At 33.9% G+C, this 20274-nt stretch overlaps 3 protein-coding genes across 3 annotated transcripts in view; 2 read left to right on the top strand and 1 right to left on the bottom strand.

Annotated features, from left to right (window-relative positions):
- The window catches only part of LOC123715234 (Down syndrome cell adhesion molecule-like protein Dscam2), a 35872-nt gene extending 26855 nt beyond the window's left edge, over positions 1 to 9017 (top strand). The window contains exons 23-34 of the mRNA XM_045670164.1: positions 314 to 495; positions 768 to 891; positions 1125 to 1254; positions 1662 to 1846; positions 2371 to 2547; positions 3013 to 3242; positions 3917 to 4229; positions 4512 to 4740; positions 6823 to 6923; positions 7466 to 7606; positions 8231 to 8302; positions 8891 to 9017. Coding sequence (XP_045526120.1) covers positions 314 to 495; positions 768 to 891; positions 1125 to 1254; positions 1662 to 1846; positions 2371 to 2547; positions 3013 to 3242; positions 3917 to 4229; positions 4512 to 4740; positions 6823 to 6923; positions 7466 to 7606; positions 8231 to 8302; positions 8891 to 8916 — 1910 coding nt within the window. The 3' untranslated portion in view covers positions 8917 to 9017. The remainder of the gene's footprint in view (positions 1 to 313; positions 496 to 767; positions 892 to 1124; positions 1255 to 1661; positions 1847 to 2370; positions 2548 to 3012; positions 3243 to 3916; positions 4230 to 4511; positions 4741 to 6822; positions 6924 to 7465; positions 7607 to 8230; positions 8303 to 8890) is intronic.
- Positions 9018 to 9895: 878 nt separating this feature from the next.
- LOC123715098 lies at positions 9896 to 11935 on the top strand. Its single transcript, XM_045669925.1, has 6 exons — positions 9896 to 10033; positions 10099 to 10200; positions 10433 to 10576; positions 10875 to 10964; positions 11523 to 11612; positions 11927 to 11935. Exons 1-6 carry the CDS (start codon positions 10016 to 10018, stop codon positions 11933 to 11935), a joined length of 453 nt encoding a protein of 150 aa, XP_045525881.1. The 5' UTR covers positions 9896 to 10015.
- Positions 11936 to 13821: 1886 nt separating this feature from the next.
- The window catches only part of LOC123715044 (zinc finger SWIM domain-containing protein 5-like), a 49798-nt gene continuing 43345 nt past the window's right edge, over positions 13822 to 20274 (bottom strand). The window contains exons 16-23 of the mRNA XM_045669831.1: positions 20015 to 20139; positions 19028 to 19206; positions 18483 to 18598; positions 17613 to 17763; positions 17058 to 17279; positions 16197 to 16319; positions 15383 to 15569; positions 13822 to 15067 (exon numbers count right to left, since the gene is read on the bottom strand). Of these exons, the coding sequence (XP_045525787.1) occupies positions 14937 to 15067; positions 15383 to 15569; positions 16197 to 16319; positions 17058 to 17279; positions 17613 to 17763; positions 18483 to 18598; positions 19028 to 19206; positions 20015 to 20139 (1234 nt within the window). The 3' untranslated portion in view covers positions 13822 to 14936. The remainder of the gene's footprint in view (positions 15068 to 15382; positions 15570 to 16196; positions 16320 to 17057; positions 17280 to 17612; positions 17764 to 18482; positions 18599 to 19027; positions 19207 to 20014; positions 20140 to 20274) is intronic.

Here is a 20274-nt window from a genome sequence, read left to right on the forward strand (position 1 = left end):
AAATTTCTTTAATTAGTATTATGAACATCAATTTTAATTTCACTTTTAAATTAAGATCTTTTCAAAACACATTTCATCTAAGCGCGTTAAATTGTCACAATTTTCTATGTATTGAATTTTGACTAAATACTTATAAAGTATGTTTATTTTATATCCAGGATGGTAACATAAAAACTAACTAAAGTATTTCTATTTTTAAATTTATAATGATTTAAAACGTGATTGTCATTTGTCGCGTCATTGGAATAATTATTATGCTTTTATGGATTCTGTAAAATTTCTATAACATGATTTATTAATTACATTCAAATAGCCCCAATTGGAAGTCCAGAAAGCCTAGCATGTGTATCGAGTGGTTCAACGTCGCTCCGCGTGTCCTGGCGCCCGCCCGCCCTAGACTCACAGGGCGGCCTCATCACTCACTACACTTTGCAATACACGCGCCGCGATGTCGATCCATTACTGCCGGTTCAAGATGCACATTTACGTGTTCAGGTATATTCCACTAAATCCAAAAACCTTATAAGTGTAACCTGTATGTATGTGATATGTTATGAATTAGATTATTGAATGAAGATTCAGGATCGCATTCATGTGTTTAAAATCGTTAGTTTGTTTATGAATTTCTTGAATATTTTAATAAATAAAATAAAAAGAAATGTTCTTTTTGTATATTATAATTTTTTATAGTGGTTTAGTAGTAAATCTGACATCGGAGGGGGAAGTCTATTGTTTCGATTCTAATTTCTAGTCTAAATTATTAATAGGGAGAAGAAACAACTGTGTCTCGGCTTACACCATTCGCGGAATATGATCTAAGAGTCCGCGCACACAATGCTGCTGGAGATGGTCCATTATCCCCAGCACAGGTCTGCAGGACTGATGAAGATGGTGAGCTGTTTATGACTTAATTATCTATATCATCAGTCACTTGATCTTTATAGTAATACGATTTCGGCCACCTGTTTAATTCATACGAAAATAACGATTGTTTAAATCGCTAAAATGATTTCGTATATAAGAACCTCATCGTATGCGTTATATTAAACTTGAAGAAATCGCTTATTTTTATACGATTTACCGACTTGCTTAGTTATAAATTAATTAGATATATTTTTTAATAGTACCAAGTGCTCCAAGTGGTATCAAGCTTATTGCCCTCAGCGAGAGATCCCTTCGCGCCTCTTGGCTTCCGCCAGTGGAACCAAATGGCAGATTGACCCACTACTCACTTTATGTCAAAGATATATCCGGGTATGGAATTTTTACTTACCTCACAATAAATGTTAGAATATTTAAGGAAGAAAAGACACCGTAAAATATATTTATCAGTATGGCAACATCTTTTCTAGTAGACTGATATTCGTCCAATAATATTTAAACCGAGTTGTTATCGAAGTATTTTTTAAATCGAGCATGTTTTTCGTGCCGCTGTCTATTGCATACTGATCAATCGTTGAATCGAACCATTAAATTAATATCATAATTGTAGCTCTATCATGAGTTTGACTAATATTAAACGCATATGCGTCATGTTTGTAAGAGAATCGACTAAAAATAGATTTTTTCATGCAAATATATAACGAAAACGTGTCATACTTTGCCAAACCCATAGTCAACACAGTTACAAAATAGATTTCTTTTCACTTGATATTATCTAGGTCACAAGAAGCAAACGTGACCCGTGTCAACTCGTGTACTGAGAGCGAAGGGTCACCAGTGGAGTGTATGAAGACCCTAAGAGGTCTACGTTCAGGACGGACATATGAGGCCTGGGTGAGAGCGTCTACTGGGGCGGGAGAGGGACCTACCTCCACTGTCGTTGAGTGTCAGACAACTGCTTTAGGTGAAGAATTAGCATTTCCTATCGTATAATGAGAAATATGCGTTAATTTATGCCTAAGTTATAATTTATCCGTGTTGTGAATAACTTTACGTTATTGTAACGAATCCAAGTTGGATCTTTTGCTTATTCACCAAATTATTTATGAATGATGAAGTACCAAATTAAAATCAAAATATTCTTTATTCATATAGTAATCCAATGTATGTTTATCAGTAAATACAATGCTTTAAAATGTATACTTACCGCCAGTTCTTAAATCAAGGGCGTGGACATTCTTTTACCGGCGCTTTTTTTTTAAACACATGCAAGCAATTTTCTACGTGTCCTTCCAGACAAACTTAACTTGTATTACCATTTACTGCTATATAATGATAAGGACTATAAATAGCCGACCTCTTGTTAAAACAACTTTGTTTGTTTTGATTAGTTTTATAAATCTTTAGAAGAAATGTTATTGAGGACAAACTCCTAAATTACTTTTTTACACTACATCAGAAGGCATAATTTAATTATTAATCACCTAGCTCCTGCTCGAATCTCTTCATTCGGTGGAGTAGCAGTGGAGTCAGCAGGCAGTTCTCTTTCACTACGTTGTGTAGTGGGAGGAGTCCCTCCTCCATCCAAGCGATGGCTCCGAGGAGGAAGTCCTCTTTCCATTAGGTCTCCATTCCAATTGGATGGAGATGCTTTGATGATACGAAGTAAGTAGACAGTAGAAATTTGCCAGTAAATTATTTAAAATTGTTTTTATTTCGTCTATTTAGGCGATTTAACTTTTGTATCTTCTAATGTCAATGTCAATGCACTAAGTAAATTTGTAATGATATACTATCGTTGTAAAATGTAATGTATCGTACAGTCTAAAACTCATTTTGTCTCCTTAAAAAATCAGAAGTGGTATAACCTTTTAGGCCTGAGCCTCGAAGTTGTGTATCTGTTTTGTGACCATTTGTTTTTTCTAAAAGGCAAGTATGCGATCGGCCTTCTGTGCCTGACACACGCTGTTTACATCGTGTCTCAGAGTCCGTCTTAATTTCAGATCAATTATTCAACGAATAAAATTACGCATAACATTTCCTTTAAAAAATGACTAAATTTTTTATTTAATATAATTTTCATATATGTACATTGCTATATATTGTATATTCTTAAAAATATAATTTTAGACTTAGAACTGGTCCACGCGTATAATTACACCTGTGTAGCTGAGAATCCTCATGGATCGGACTCGGTGACTTGGCGGGTCTTCGTCTTACGATCCCCCTCACCACCTGCATTGGCACTCATTGAAGCCAGGTCTAGGGAACTAGAACTGGAGATTAGGGCTTCTCCAAGGATCCCAGGTCACGCCATCCCAAAAGAGTATACTCTACATTGGAGACTTGCAGCACCTGAGGTATCCTATTAGTTGTTTAATAGTCACAAATTATAATAATACATTTTAATTTAAAAATATACTCAGAAAGTATTATAAATAATATGGAAATCGTTAATTAATAAGAGAAGTACGCCAAAAGAAAACATTTATACATACATTCACTGTTACTAATTTTCATGATTTTCCAAATACTGAAACACATTTTTTTCTAAAAACGTCCACTGTGCGCTGAATCTATATTCTATCGTTCTTAATTGTCGCTTACCTGTAGAAATAGTAACAATAATTATAAGATAAAAACAATACATGATTAAAATCAGATTTTTTTAAATATTTTAACGTATGAACACATATACTGTATGAACTGCAATTTACATAAAGCCAAGTGCTTGAATGTAATTCTATCCTACTATGACACTTGCATATCAATTTAAATAATCTCTAGAGTACTAAGAGAAACTAAGAAATTTAATTATAATTTAATACGTATAATCGCCAGTCCAAGTAATTTTTTCCTTATTTATTCGTTTTGAAGACTTTGCGGTCTCGTTTTGTAAGATATCTTCTTTATCGGTTAATCATTATATTAAGACAAGTTATAATACATTGATATGCTTAAAGTACTTACGTATCAACAGAAAATCCTTTCCTTAGCTGCTTTATGGTTTCCAAATAGAAGACAATGCTTTTAGGGTGAATGGCGAGTACAAGTAGTCAACCCTGGTCCAGCTATACTGACCGGCCTTCGATGTGGCTCAGCATATCGAGCATATGGGTCAGCCGGTGGTGCACCTGGTACTGAAATATCGATTAGGACATCTGGGGGTCCGCCAATGGCCCCACCGGATAATCGCTGGATAAGGTCTAATTCCACTCACGCGATGTTCGACACAACTATGTGGTCCGATGGAGGGTGTGGTCCCGTAGCCTTGAAGCTTGAATGGGCCGGGTCAGGTGTGGCTGGAGCAAGAGATGTACCGGTTGCTGGTGAAGTTATATTGGGAGGTGAGTAAGTAGAGATAATAGAGGGAAATAATTATTTATAAGAAAAAGATACGTTTATTTTTGAAATTATAATAATTTACCTGTAATAATAATTTATACAATATATTGTGTTTTAAATTTGCAATTCGATAATAAAGACATGCTTTTAAATTATAATTTAAGCATTCTATACTTTTAACTATCATTATTGTTTTATATAATTACAAAAATATTACTATTATTATCGCAAAAACAGATTGTTTAACTAAATAGTACTAAAACAATTATGGTCATTTTGAATAGGTTTTATACCTGGATCGAGATATCGTATCGCGGTACGTGCTTCAAATGAAGCTGGATGGACGCGGGAAGTCTACGAATTCTCTACGAGCCCACCAGAAGGAGGTTTCGCGGAGGAAGTGGATGCGCCTTTCCCGGCTACGGCTGGAGAGTTAGCCTTGTTGCTCGCTCTATGTGCTGCGCTTTCCGTTGCGGCTCTTACGATACTTGCTATCTTACTCAGACGGACGAGGTTAAATTATATTATATTTATATATCCAAGATATATCGTCACTCCCTAGATATTGACATCGTTATTAGCGCTTTTATTGGGCGTTATTTCAGTAAAGTGCAAGCACAAAAGATACGAATCAGTATCGTACAATATATATTATATATAAATACTAGTTCCTTATAACACTACCTACCACTACCACACCTAAATTATAACGAGCAGCGGGTTCACGGCACCGATCTCACTTTTAATCACGATTCAACTAGATCTAACCTCTCAACATCACAATGCTCCACTAAATACTCAATCAGTAATGTCTAGCGATCCCTGGACGCACTGTCAAGGTCAAAATTACGCCTGCACTGATTGGTCGTATTCGTTAAGTAATGATTCAAAATAAATTATAATTGTTAGAAGTAACAGATGGAATTTCAATGATTAACAAAGCAACAATAAAAATCGATCGATCGATCGTCGATATCGTCGATCGATCAATAGACTCGATCATATCATTTCCTGGTAATCCGAGCATCCCCTGACAAATATTACTATAGAAACATTAAAATATTTGTGATTATTCAGTGTATTTTTTCTAAGTAAAACGGCTGTATTGCAAATGATGTGAAGAATGTACTAAAATCTTCAAAATAATTCGGTGGGTCTAAGGTACACGAAATTAAAGGCAAAATTCGTCTTTCAGCCGTCCCTTAATTAAATTTTGCTAAAAAACATAGGCTTGAGTCCGAGGTGTAAGTCAGCTATTCCAATGTCGATCTGTACTGACGGTACATCTGCTTTCGCACATTTGAGTTCGACATTAAGGCCAAAGAATTTATACAATGGAGCCGATAGCGCCGTTTACCAATCCTTTCGATATTACACCGTAACATAACTTTTTCTCCTACAAGTATTTCAAGCTCTGTTAGTAAGCCTTAATATTATCTATTAATTCAAATTATCTGTATTTCGTATATCAAGTAGCTAGTTCAGTGCTTTTATTTTATAAATAGGGCATCCTTGGTTCTGAACAATATCAAAGTTGCAGCGAGCGTTGTGATCGTCTGTTGCAAAAGTACTTGGATCTTGAATAATTCTTTGTTTTAAAATACCATAATGGTTGACGGTTAACCGAGTCTCAAACAATTTAATAGTTCAATAATAGTATGATCACCTTGCCGAAGCATTTCTCACTCATAAAGCGCAAATAAAAACCAAATCTTGCTTCTTACTAAGGACATTTTATAAGTATAGATACTATTATTGTAATAAATATAAAATGTTTCACTTGTAATGGATAAAAACATTAACATAAGGGTATGTCATTACGTACCCTTAAGCATTCTTAAGCTACATTATAAATTGCTTCCAAAAACGATTAAAAGATACTAAATGTATTAATTTTTTTTTAAAAATTTCATTAAAAAGTTGCGACGAACAACATTCTATACATAGTGAAACAATCTTGAATCACTTAAGCCGAGTTGGCACATTTAAATAGAATCTGCAAATGACGAGGAGCTGACACAGAATCCTCTTACACTGATTTCATTGACCCATCTCACCTTTCTCATTTTTTCCAGCTGACGATTAATATTGAACTACTTGCAATATTGATATTAGAATATAGTAAAGCCAAACCATAAACATAAAGATTCATTACTTATGCACATGTAAAATAAAAAGAACTTACCTAAATGAATCGCTTTGATAAGTTTTCTTTAATCATTATAAAATAAATATATTACTTTGTATTACACAGTTCAGGCCTTAATACGAATCATTATTAAAATATATAAAACAATTTAAAAGAAATACATAATCCATATACTACCAGTATTAAAGATACATTACCACAGGGACCAAGTTGTTAAGATTTATTTTAGTTTTATAATGGTTTGAAAATTCAATAGAAAATTGTCATAACATTTTAATTAGGAAGAAAATAAAATAAAAAAATAATACACTACCTTGTTGTAATCTCGGTTATCCTTCACGGTAATATTATGAAGTTGTCTTGTATAAAATAAATAGTTAAAAATTATATAGATACTTTGAAAACCATATTAAATTGTTTTATATTAAAGACTTGCTACTCCGTAGAACTGATGGCGCAATGCCTCGAGTGACAAGTGCGGACAAGGCACCCTGCGGCACTTACAGGCCCCCACACTCGACGCCCAAGCTTCCTCCCGATCCACCAGGTAGCATTTTATTCAATTATGTCATCGTTTGTAATGGGAGCTTTATTTTTTAACATAAGTGCAATACACATTTTATAAATTAAATTTTAAATATTTTCTATACGCTACTTCCACTTCTATAACTGATATTTATGTAGGTTACACGTTCCATTTAATGTATGCATACGTTTTAGATGGAAATATAGGATGATAAGGTTATTAAACTATGAAAAGTCGCAATTTTGGTCCTTATTTAATAAACATTTGACCATAAGTAATGTTCACGACTGTCTACTGTGAGATCGTTCGTTAGAATCACGGCTTTTCACAAATTTCTTTGTGCGTGAAGAAATATAATGTAACGAAATTGACACGCCTGGAACCCAAAAATAATCACCTGATTACGTATTAAAATAGAAAAATAATCATGAAACATTTCTAAACCTTTCATATACCTAAAAAAAATACATTTATCAAAAGCCACATATGGTCATCGTGCTTGATTGTTTCATCAAACTGTATTATTAGTATTTTTTATTTAAAAGTGGCTTTGAATTGTACAGACGTATACGAGATAAGCCCGTACGCGACTTTTGCGGGTGGAGAAAGTGTTTGTCCGGGGTCTAGGGCATACACACTTCAGCTTCGAGCGTTGGCTCGTCATGATGATGAAGCCGCACCGCCCACACATCACAGTACTGATGGTAAGAGTCATGTATTTAGTTAAATCGTATGCATTTAATCGTAATACTTGATCGTTCATTAATATGTAGTCATAGGTAGTTTTTTAGTACTAGAAAAGGTACGTTGATACGACAATATTATTTCTGTCATTATTTTATCTATCAATATTATTACTGACTTATGCAAGACTGCGCACATTTTCCTTACATGAGAAAAGTTTATTGCACTAATAAGTTTGCAAAGGTTTTTTATACAAAAAATTTATTAAATCACATTTATTATTTCAAAGAAAACAATTTTTTTATCGGATTAAAGCTATTTGTATTATTATAAACTTATAATTATTCTACATAATTTTCAATTTAAATTAGTCCGACGGTGGTCACGGTGACTGAAGACAAAAGTTGTTGAATGTCAAAAAGTATCTCAGCTGTAGAGAAAGTTGTGATATCTGTATTTATTTACACGGAGTTGGTATCGACTAAAAGATGATGGTTTTTTGCAGAAATGATTTATTATTTCATTTCACTTGAAAGAAGATAATCGTTACTTCAAATTGAAATGTTATTGTATACTGATTAACTCAACAACAATTGACCTCCTAAAAGTCTAGTATAAATTAAAAGTGGATTAATTAATTCCAGAAGAAACGTGTTTGGATGCATATGAAGCACAACGGAGGCGGAGGCGCAGGCGACATTATTGCTCCGATCATGGTATAATGTTTGTTCTGTAATTGTTTAAAAACTGATAGATCCTCATTATCTTCACCTCAAGTTTTGATTTGATTGTCACTATCGTAGTTTTTACCGCTAACACGATACTACACACAAGTCTCAACAGAACTTTATCTTTAATTTTCAATGATTTCCTAAGCTTTAAAGCACGTTCAGCTTGACATATTGGTTGTTTTTAATCTCCTAGTTGCATTAAAAGCAAATACATTTGTCAGATAAATGAAATGATTAGTTAGGCAATGGTAATGATTATGGTTATGATGTAGAATTTATAATACAACATTAATTTTTGAATGGGTTCAGAAATATTTAGAATACTTTTTTCTCGCTGTTTAGTGTTGTGCTTGAGCTTCTGACTCATTACCCTGACGTTATGGGTTCAAATCACTGCCACGGCAAGAATAACATACCTTCGTGTGTCACGCAGAAGGCTGATCATCTACGTACCTATTAGAAAAGAACATATGCTCACAAAACGGAGATAGCAAAGCATTCAGACGTGGAGGCCTTGATATAGAAATAAATACGGAATTTTTATTTTTTAGTTATATTATTTTTTGTTAGCAGGTTGTTCACAAGACTCGGGAAGTTGAGGAAGTACACTGCCGTAAAATTTGTGAAACTAGTCATCTTAGTGAATTCTGTTATTAATGTATACAATTTTTTTACAATTATAATATTTATTTATATTAAAAATTGTTTTATTTTACCTTAATATCATACAAGATGAGTGCACCAACACCGGCTTTTGTAACTTTTTGTAAATTAAGTTTGTCTTCGTGAATTCTTATTTATCGGTATAAATGACAATTTACCAAAATCAGCTTATCTTCTGACATTGACTGATACAAGCTTTGTAGCATCAGAGGTCAAAATTACCTTTATAAAGCGTTACTCATTTGTAGAGAACAATTTAGTATACTGAAAACCTATTTCATTGGATGAAAGTAGCTTACTTCACTGATGGACTTCCCCTGTTCTTTGCTAGAATTTATGTTCTGTCAAGAATCAAACCCAACACTTATTTGTAACAGACTTTTGTGAACAAATCACGATTACTAAGGTACGATTGATAAGTACGTAAGGGACAAAAGTCATGTTAATATTTTTTTAATACTTTTTGTAAAAACCTGTCATCGTGACTTCTTCATTTGAAAATAATTTCCGTAATGTTAAACAAAACACAAGTCAATGAGACAATATATTTTTTCGTTCTGATATAGCGGCATCTGGTGGAATTATTAGATAAACAGTTTCGGCTACTACGTCTTTTTTGCTTATCTAAATTTTGATAAGTTATTATTTGAAACCTTCAAGTCTAAAAAATTACTCGTATCTTGTCATAATATGTATTCCGTAAATAACGCCATCTGTCGGCGCCTGGCAGGAAAAGATGGAGTAATAAAACCTATTACCTAATATCTAATATTTAACAGGTAAGATTAACTATATTTATTTACTCGTATATAAAAAAAACAACATTCTGTTGACAAAACTTATAAATTTAACTAACAGAATAATTTTTTTGTCTATTATTGACAATCGCTTGTGGCGCGAACGTCACAATTCATAGTTATTGTTTACTAGCTTATGATATTAAAAATTTGCCAGATTGAAAACCGATTCTTTATAACATTATGTTATTAATATACAGTTTAATAATGCTAAAGTAGTATAAACATACAATTTTATATGAAAATGATTGGTCGGGTAAGTGACGAATGTTTTAGTTTTGCCGAAATGAAAGTTACAATTTTGGATAAATATTTTTCTAGTTAAAACTACCGTTTAATCGAAGTTGGGTAACATGTCCACTCGCTATGAATACGCTTTTATCCCAAATAGAATGTGGTGGTGGGGCCGAAAAGTGCTCAGAGGTACATAGTTAAATGCTACTTTATAAACCAGATAATTACCTAACTGTTTGAAGCCCCGAATTCTCTGTATTCTTTTATTAAGGCAAGTAGGTGATAAAACAGTTTCTATAATTTTAATTAAATAAATTTATTTAGAAAAGTAACGTATTTACTTAACGTACTTTACTTATAAAAATATGTATATGTCTAAAATAGTATAGTTTTAGTTACCATAGCATATGTTTTTTTTTAGATAACCACACAATTGAAGGATGTTAAGGGATTAAATTTTCACAGCAGAATTTTTGTGTCCCCTGACTCTGCATTAGTGTCAAAAAATGAATGTACTATTGTTGATTTTAGTCAATGTAACGGGCAGACGATTATTTCTGATTGGGTAATGTTTTGAATTTGAATATATTTGAATAAATTTCGTTAGCCGTTCGACATCGACGGCCTATTTCTATTGATACTTGCAATGTACGCAGGAGGTATAAATGTGTGCATAGACAAATACAGCTCTATTATATACCTCTGATACTATGATGGGAGGAATGACCGACACGACTGCCGTATTACAAAAGCAGACGTACAACATACCATTAAAAAATTTAATGACTTTTTGCAATCGAACATGCTAAACAAATGAGGATGTGGAATAGAATATAGAAGATTTAATAGGTGCCTTTTTCTAGCTAAACAAATACGGCTTTAAAAACACCAAGATGTGCAAATATCTTCCGGAAATGACGGATTATGCACTAGTTAATATTGCTGAGTTACAGGTAATGTTTATTTCAATACAAAAAACACTGCTTATGGACAAGAATACAACTTTACAAATATTCATATAGAAAACCCAGCAGCCTTACCCCTGAGTCTGGGCCGTAGATTTATATAACCACTTCTTGATTATTTGTTTTTTCCAATAGGCAAGTAGGTGATCGGCTTTCTGTTATACACGCCATCGACTTTTTTTGTCCAAAGCATGTCGGTTTCCCCACGATGTTGTCAGTTTCCCGGTTCACTATACAAGCAATTATTGAATGTCCACAATCGAATTGAATGGTCGAAGTTGAAGAGAGAACTTCGATAACTGAGCGTTATTTAAGACAATTTTTGCCGCGTACCACTTACTATGTGAAACCAGCTACCCACTAAAGTATTTCCGAACCAATTCGATTACGGAACTTTAATAAAAATGTGTAGCAAGTCTTAAATGGCCGGCACACACTTGCGAGCCCTCCGGCGGCGTTATAAGTACACTGCACTGAGACTTGTCACTACTACTGTTTGACAACTTCTTACTTAACATCAGGTGAGTAAACTACTATATTTTTCAGATGCCGTGGTTTAAATCAAAAGGGTCTAATCCAGTTATGACAGTATATAATAGTTATAGCTATACGGAAGATATAAAATATGAGGCTAGGGTAACCTTTCATGTTTTTTTAATAGCCGTGTCTCATCTAAATCATAAATGGTCATGAAATTGCAGTTTCAACACATAATAAAATTCACTAAATTAAACAAAAACATCTTTAAAACAAATATGAGTAAGGTTATTTAAAATAATAATGATTATTAATCAGTTTTGTAAGTTACTTATATAGAGGTTTCGAATGCTTTAGTTCAGTCTAAAAATATAAAATTCATACTAAACACTAGAATAGTCAAATAATTATATAATAAATTGTTAAATTAAAAATTAAATTCCCTAGTTACTCAAGTTTCCATTGGATTATAGACATTTTAAACTGGTGATTCTTGTACCAACTGAAAAAAGCACGGTTTGCGGTCTCTTCCAAAGACTGGTTGAAAACGGTGTTAGCTCTGCACTCCAGTCCATTCAACCACTGTTTACTGTAATATCTGATTTGAAATCTCCAAACATTAATTTTTACGAAGAAAATGAATTTACGTTAGAGGTATGTATTCATTTGTCTATTCTCATAAAATAATTATAGACTACGCTTTCGTGTCACAAATGTAATGGAAAATACAGTTAATTAGTCCGACTCGTAAAGTTAACGTTAAAGTTTGATTTAACCTTTAAATTTGTAAACAGCAAGTTTACCACGTACTTACAATAAGGATTCCGATTTGAATAAAAACGTAAATATTAGCTCTACAAAACATGAGTTATATATTTTATCGTTTAATGGCCGTCATTTTTTATTCGGAAGTTTTGATTATACAACTTTAAAATACAAATGTTTGTAGAAAAGTGAGAAAGATCAGCCATGCCAAGGACTAAGTATAGGTAGTGTCAATATAAACGACGAAGGAGTTCTATTAAAATGTCTAACATGTATGTAGTACATACATTTCCGTTATATTTTTTGTGTAAGCTCAAGTAGATATGATAATGGTTTAGATTTTTGAAGTGAAACTTCTTTAGGCGCACGTGGGTAATTATTTTGCGGATATGCAATAATAATAATATTAATATTAGCGTCACGAAAATGTGCAGCGTTTCTGTTGAATAAAAGAGAGCGATTGAGACCGATTGAGAGAGTCAGAAAGGGCGAACGTAGCATGAAGCAAATAGCCATGGAGCGAGAGTAGGAAGCAAGCAAGCGAGAAGGGGAGTGAGACAAAGTGAACGTCGCATCACGCACAGTGCCATGGAGCGATAGGTGGGATAGAGCTATAGTGAGAAAGATTGAGAGTAAGGGAGATGAAGAAAAAAAATATGATTGGTTGATGTATGCACGTCTTGCGCAGTAAACGTAGATTTTTTATTTATTTATATTATCATTTGCACGTATAGTGTGGAAACAGTGTGAATATAAATAAACAAATACATGGAATTATCACATACTGGTACATGATCATCTATTGGGGGCTTTAATAGTAATAATTAATTTGCCTTAGTAATAATTAATTTACAAAGAAGTTTCACTTCTGCCGTGAGTACTTTGTACGCACGCACTTTTTTTTACATTTAACACAGTACGTAGATATGTCGAGTTTGCTAGTAACTTATAGATAGACATTGTGATGTTAAGAGTTTAGCTGGTTTAGCTTTTCAAATAAATATTAATCGGAAATGTCACTTGACACACCACATGTTGGTAGATGCAGTTTCATTATGATTTCCATTTGGTCGTACAAAAATTGCTGCATGCCAGGGCCCTTACTTACCCTTTAAACTTGCATAGAAAAACGTCGCTAAGCTAAAGCCTAAATAAGGGTCTCTATTGGAAGTCGAGATAAGGGCACTAGCTTGATAAATATATATTGAATAAGTTTATTCAAAAGGAGTTGTAATACATTGAATTGTTTTAGGTATACATTCCCAAGGCAGCTGCCAACCCGATACTAAATCATGTTCTAATCTTGCAAAAACAGAAAGATTTTTATTCACAATTATGTATAACGACTTTGCAATATTTACTGGACAGTATGTGTCTCATTAAAATTAATCTCTTACATTTGTATTTAATTCAAACAATTATACTTTTTTCTCTCCGAGAAGGTATAGTTAAGAAACTTGTAAATAATTGTTTGACATTGCAGTTTATAATATATTTGAGTAGAGGCGTATAAATGTTTTTATCTCGAACTATATAAGTAACTGTACTTATAACCTGTTATAGATATATAAGTTTATCATATTGTGGTAATTAAAAAACAAAATACATTTTAAAGTAATCGTTTATTGAAATGATTATTCCCAATTCAATACAACATTGAAGGATGGCCAGTGTCTACGTTTCACGTAAAACACAAAGGTCGTGATACAAAAATGAAATGATACATGACATGACACCGGTCTGCGCTCAATGGTGACTCCTCAAGGCACTTAAGGTTTTGTTTGCTTTATTTTTAATGGCAAGTCGAAACTTTCAAGAAAAGCTCGGGCTACAGAAATGAAGGCAAGCAGAAACACAGACCGGCCAAGGCTACAAATTATTGCTTATCTGTCTTCAACTGAACTTTTACAACTAGCAACCGTTAACGGACCAAAATCTAGAATATATCTATGCAAATCCTTTAAAATCAGTCTGATCTAGTTATGGAACTTTGTTTTCGCACAATAACATTTGCAATTATCTATGTGGATCAATTTTGACACAGAACAGGGTCCGCCGAAAATAAATATTGGCAAGTAAAATTGCTAGGAAAATAAATCTGCACAACCCGCTTTCACCACAAAAAGTACAAAAGTCCCCCGAACTTATTACCTAACATTTCACTAATATGAACGCTATCCGAACCTCAAGTAGCATTATATATTACGTTTCTATAAATGCACTTATTGTTACAATTTACAATTTTAATTACAACGGATCAGTGTTTGTCAGAAAAAAATAATACTCGACAATACTGTAATTGCGGCATATTCTGCGAGTCGCTTACATAAATATCTCTTTGGTGCTGTCATTTCCAGTTTATTGGACGCCATCTTGCGCAAACTAAACGCGCCAACGTACGCCATTTTTAAATACCTAACATGTCCAACGAGCTATCTTAATTAATATTTACATTTAAACTATTTACAAAATGGAATCATTGAGATCATTACAATGTTATCTACGAGGTATGTCTAACGTTAAATAAAATAATACTTGGAAATAAGACTGGTTCGGTACGCGAACGTACGGAACCGTACATTCGAGTTGAAACGGCGCAATGCATAAATAAAACATTGTATGATAACAGAAAGCCGTCAACGGGCGTACCGTTTGACGCAACACGTTCTATTGCACATTGACCGCAATGTATATAAAAATAAAGGTGCTATTCGCCTATCAACCGAATCTTTCTTTAACGAGGAACATTAGTTTCTTCTTGCCTTTGTATTTTAGTTTGATTTCCTGTAACAAGGCAGCGAACTGGTGCGGCCCGTCGTGGGCCAGGGCGAATGTGTCGCGGGCTTTGCCTAAAAACAAACAATAAAGTTAATTATAGAAAATTATTAATTAATATAAGTATATCATGGGACTATAGGACTGAGTGAATTAAATTAATTCTGAATTTTAAGTAATTATGCTTATTATTGTAGCGCGTAAGTGCGTGCATGCTTCATAAAATAAGTAAAATACCAACGTGCTCCCTTATAAAGCTAAGGTAAAAATGAGCGATTTCCAAGAAATTTAAATTAACAATTTTTTAAAAACCCACTCAGTAAAATAAGTCATCATTTAAAATGTCAAAACGTGATTATAAGTCATTTAATAACTCAAAGAGAACTTACCAAGAAAGTCGACAAAGTCCGCATAATGTCGTGGCGATATATGTGCGAGTCGCGCGTGAGTGGTAGAAGCGTAGGCCCGAAGCGCGGCTTCGAGCAGCGGACGCAGGGGCGTGGGCGGACGCGGGGGCGGCGGCCGCGACCGCGAACATCCCGCTGCCGCCACGCAACAACGCCGCAACACGTCCGACTGTGAAGACAATTGTTTTGACTATCATTCTGTACCATTTTGAGCTCTTAAAACCTTTAGTAAGACTATATTATAAGAAAAACACTTTTTGAACCGATTGAAGTTATGTATTATTATTAAAAACTTATAATTATTTACATAGTGACCACGCATGCTGAAAAGCACGCGAAACGTCGGAAAAAAATTAAAATTATGTAAATAATATTATAACTTTTTAATAATAATACAAAGCTGCAATCCGTTCAAAAAGTGTTTTTCTTAATGTGTAAAAGCTATTTTAACAAAAGACAAGATGATAGATCACAAAAAATCTAGAATTTATGTCAATATGCCCAATTTTTATTTCTGCCACGTTCACACATCAATAAATATAGACGAGATCTGAAGGATCAAGATATATACTACCTCTGACCCTTGCATATGGTAACATTTTTCAATAATCTTTCATATGATATTTATTTAAAATTACTCCCTTTAACATTAGCCACGCATAATTTTAATCGAGGTGTTCATATGTCCTCCTTAATATGAAAAGGTACAAAGAAGTATAGCCCCTTTAATTATATTAAACAAGCAAATTTTTGGTTATATAAAAATAAATATTGCTTTTAATAAAATGTAACTTACAAGTACGGGCGCACACTGCACGTTCTTAACGAGTAAAGGCAACATAGCTTGAAGTTCCGCTCGGCCCAAGGAGTGCGCCAGCGCAACTGCCCAGTGGATATCGGCTATCGCTGGATGACTATCCTGTAATTCAGCTAACAATTATCAATACTATTTTTTACAAAAAAATTATATAGAGTACTGTTTCACATAGTATTGTCTTTGGTTTACATAGCTTTTACACATTGAAAGAAAACAATTTTTGAACCAGATTAAAGCTTTTTGTATTTTATTTTGTATTTTGTATTTAATTTGTATTATTATAAACTCATAAAAAATATATATTAATTATAAGTTTATAATAATACAAATAGCTTTAAGCCGGTTAAAAAGTTGTTTTCTTTCAGAGTATTGTTTTCTCTCTCTTTCAATGTGTTTCATTTTTGGCGATGGTCATAAGATATATTATATATAAGTTATAGTTTAACATGCCTATTTGGTGATCATGGAGCAATAGCTGACGGTATTTCAAAGGGATAAACTTTAGTGTATATATATATATATATTTATGTGTTTCCTAGAATTTCGTTTCGCCTAAATATTTTATTATAGTTTTCATTATTATTTTATTTAACTTAGCCTACCTTTTTAGTAGCTGTATCCCAGCATATGGATTAAAAAGCTTATAACTAAATAAAACTTTAATATTTTTTTAATATAATTTATATATATATTTATCTCCATAAAACTCTCACAAACCTAAATAAAAAAATACCCAAACTGGTCCAGCCATCTTCAAGTTTTGCGCTTAACAACATATTTTGCGATTAATTTTTATTTATATATATACACGTCTCTATAATAAATATTTTTTAAGCTAACCTGGTTATAATGCAGATGCAAATTCCGCATGGCCAGTGTTGCCAGCCGCATCGCTCTGGCGGGTTGCCCGCGTTGTTCCATATACCGGGCCACTGCGAACAGCTGGCTCGAGGCCAAGGCGCCTCTGGCCGCCGCTCCACCGACCGCTACACACGCTGCTTCGAACGCGCCTGCCGAACCCTCACACACCGATAGCGCACTAAGAGCGCAGCCAGGGGGATCCTGATGATTAAATTCAGTTATATAACGCCATTACCCCGGGAATATCTTGATGTCAACATTAACTTTCACAGTAGACAGATATACAGACTATACAAAAGGATATAAAAAATAATAATATTTGTTTACATATGTTTAAAGTTACGATTTTTGGAGACACAAATATCTTGCTTGGCCATTTAGGCCTTAGATTTGAAAATCTTCAATTTAAATATGAAATTGTTGACAATGTATTAGAAATGAATGGCAGAAATTGCAATAATGTTATATATTTAACTTGACCGTCAGCAAAAAAAAATTCACCTAACGCTTTGCACTGTAATATTATAATTTTACCTTATTCGCACACTGCAAGGCCAATGTCCTCGCACAGGAACTAAGTTTTTCTTGTTGTTCGAAGCTAAGGCCTAGTCTTAGCGCCGTGGCGTGCGACATGGCGGCTGCCGCCACAGGACCAGTAGCTTCAGTGGGCGTGAATAGTTCGTACCTGGAAATTTAAAATTTAGAGATTAAAGATTATTTTAAATAATGGATTTCACGTGAATTTCACTCTATCAACTATACTGAATTCAATTTCAGATAATATATAAAAAAATAAAACGTATCCACGTGTAGGTTTTTACCGCACCACAAGAGAACAAACAAACAAATTAACATACAAAAATATAAAACGCAGTGCCGGCCCTACAACATGCGGACACTTTCTTTCTTCACAACTATTGAGAAGTCACAGATGTCACATCAGCCTTCTGCCATTTACATTTAAATATTATCTAATTATAAACTGTACTCAAAAGTACCTTTATCTGTGCAATTTATTTTTATAGGACGGGGCAAATCGGCAGGAGGCTGTGTTGTGGTGCGCGGCAAAAACTGCCTTAAACTCTAAGAAAACACTTTTTAAACGAATTGAAGCTATATATTATTATTATAAACATATAATTATTTACATAATTTACGTGGTTACCGTGACCACGCACGCTGTAAAGCACGCGAAACGTCAAAATTTTAAGTTGGTAAATAATTATAAGTTTATAATATATATATATACATAGCTTCAATCCATTTAAAAAGTGTTTTCCTTATGTGTAAAATCTATGTTAACAAAAGACAATACTATGCCTTAAACTCGTTCAGTTGTTGACAGTTGTTTCGTAATTCAAATTGTATTTTCACCTAATATATATATAATTTTTGTCCACTTACCACTTTTGCATAATGGACAGCAATGCGTCCAGACCTAGCTCCGTAGCGCACGTGACCAGCCATCGAACCATCTCGCGACGTCGCCAGTTCACGGCTGACAGTGTCATTCGTAACACCTGCGATTTATATTTTAAATAATTTCCTGGTAAAGGATATGTGATATTATATAACTCATATGTATTTATTTAGTGTGGGAGTTTTCCATCAACATAATGGTGCAATGTTTTTAGTAAACCAAAATTTTAACATTCTGCATAGATCTAGAGATAGAGATAGAGAGACCCAAAGACAAGAGTGTTGATTAAAATTTTATATATAATTTAATTGCTGATATAATAATTTATATTTTCGTTTTTATTTTTAATGTAACGAAGTTTTAATTATTAATTTAAACACAATATCAATAACATAAAATATTGTTTTTTTATTCACACAACCTGGATACAAGTCCATTGGCCAAAACCTTTTATACTGGTTTATTTTCAAGGGTTGAAGCACATCTGAAGTCGCCTACATTACTTCGATGTTCTTATTGTATTACTAACCTGTAGACCCAGCTCGAATGCAGCAGCCAATAGATCCCGATGGTGGTGAGGCGCGTCTGGCGGCGCAGCGTGACGTAACGCATCTTGTGCGAGGCGGAACAGCTGCGCAGCTGATCGCACGTGTCGCTGCGCAGCCGCCAACGCAGCGCGTAGGCGACTGGGCGTACCACGGGCCGCGCCTACAAATGAGAAAATTATCAATTAATAAATGTGTGAATATAGGACGAAATAAACAAAATTTCGTTCCCAATTAGTGTGAATAGAATGGGTGTGAATAGAAAATTTAAAACGAGACCTTTTTCTAAGAAGATGAAGAAGAATAACCATTCCCTGAGCATAACATAACACATTCATATGTAAATTTGAAGTTAAGAAGCTGTTGATTTTACATGAGGTGGGGTTTTTTTTGCTGTGTAGTACGAGAGTTGTAGATTGGAGGAGTTCAGAAAGAATTAAGATAAATAAAGAATTAATTTATAAGAACATAAATCGTACAAGAGAACATGTATAGCAAGAGTTATAGCATGAAAATGTAAATAACAGTTACTAAGGTCATATTATATACGAAAGAGGTTACAACGCAAATACGTTGTAACAATTATGGCTGTGAAGACTTTCCGTTTGAAGCAGCCGTGATTTAGGTAAAACTCAAACTTAAAAATAACTTTATTCATATAGGTAACCAAGTACACTTTGAACGTCAACAGAAAATATGTTAAATTGATTCTGAATTTACATTTACTACGCAGTTCGCAAGTCAAGGGCGTAGAGCGGGCAAGAAACTCTCTGCCACTCTTTTTTAGTAGCCAAGTTTTGAGTCATACAAAGGCAGTGCAGCCATAAATATCTGAACTGGTGTAATAAATGCGAAGGATTCGAGCAAAATAAGGGAACTTATAGTTTCATTGTAACACACAGAAGCCGTGTCTCTACGATGATGCGTGTGTTGGAATTGTTTGTGTGTATCATAATTCTACTACTACTGACCCAAGAGCGCACTGGCCAAAGCCGCCTGCTGCTGCTCAGCGTGCTGTAGGGTATGCCACGCCCCCGCTCCACCTGCGCCCGCCCCACCTCCGTCTAATGCGTACGCCTCTTCCACCATGGGCAGTCTGAAGAATATCATCACGGTTAGTCTTAGAATGGTTGGTTAGAATTGTTACGATAACTTTAATAAAAAAACTTTTTTACAAATAGAATTTTTGGAGAAAGAAAGATATATCGATCACTGGAACCAAAATATATAT

This window comes from Pieris brassicae, chromosome 10 (assembly GCF_905147105.1).
Source record: "Pieris brassicae chromosome 10, ilPieBrab1.1, whole genome shotgun sequence".
In the NCBI taxonomy this organism is placed as follows: domain Eukaryota; kingdom Metazoa; phylum Arthropoda; class Insecta; order Lepidoptera; family Pieridae; genus Pieris; species Pieris brassicae.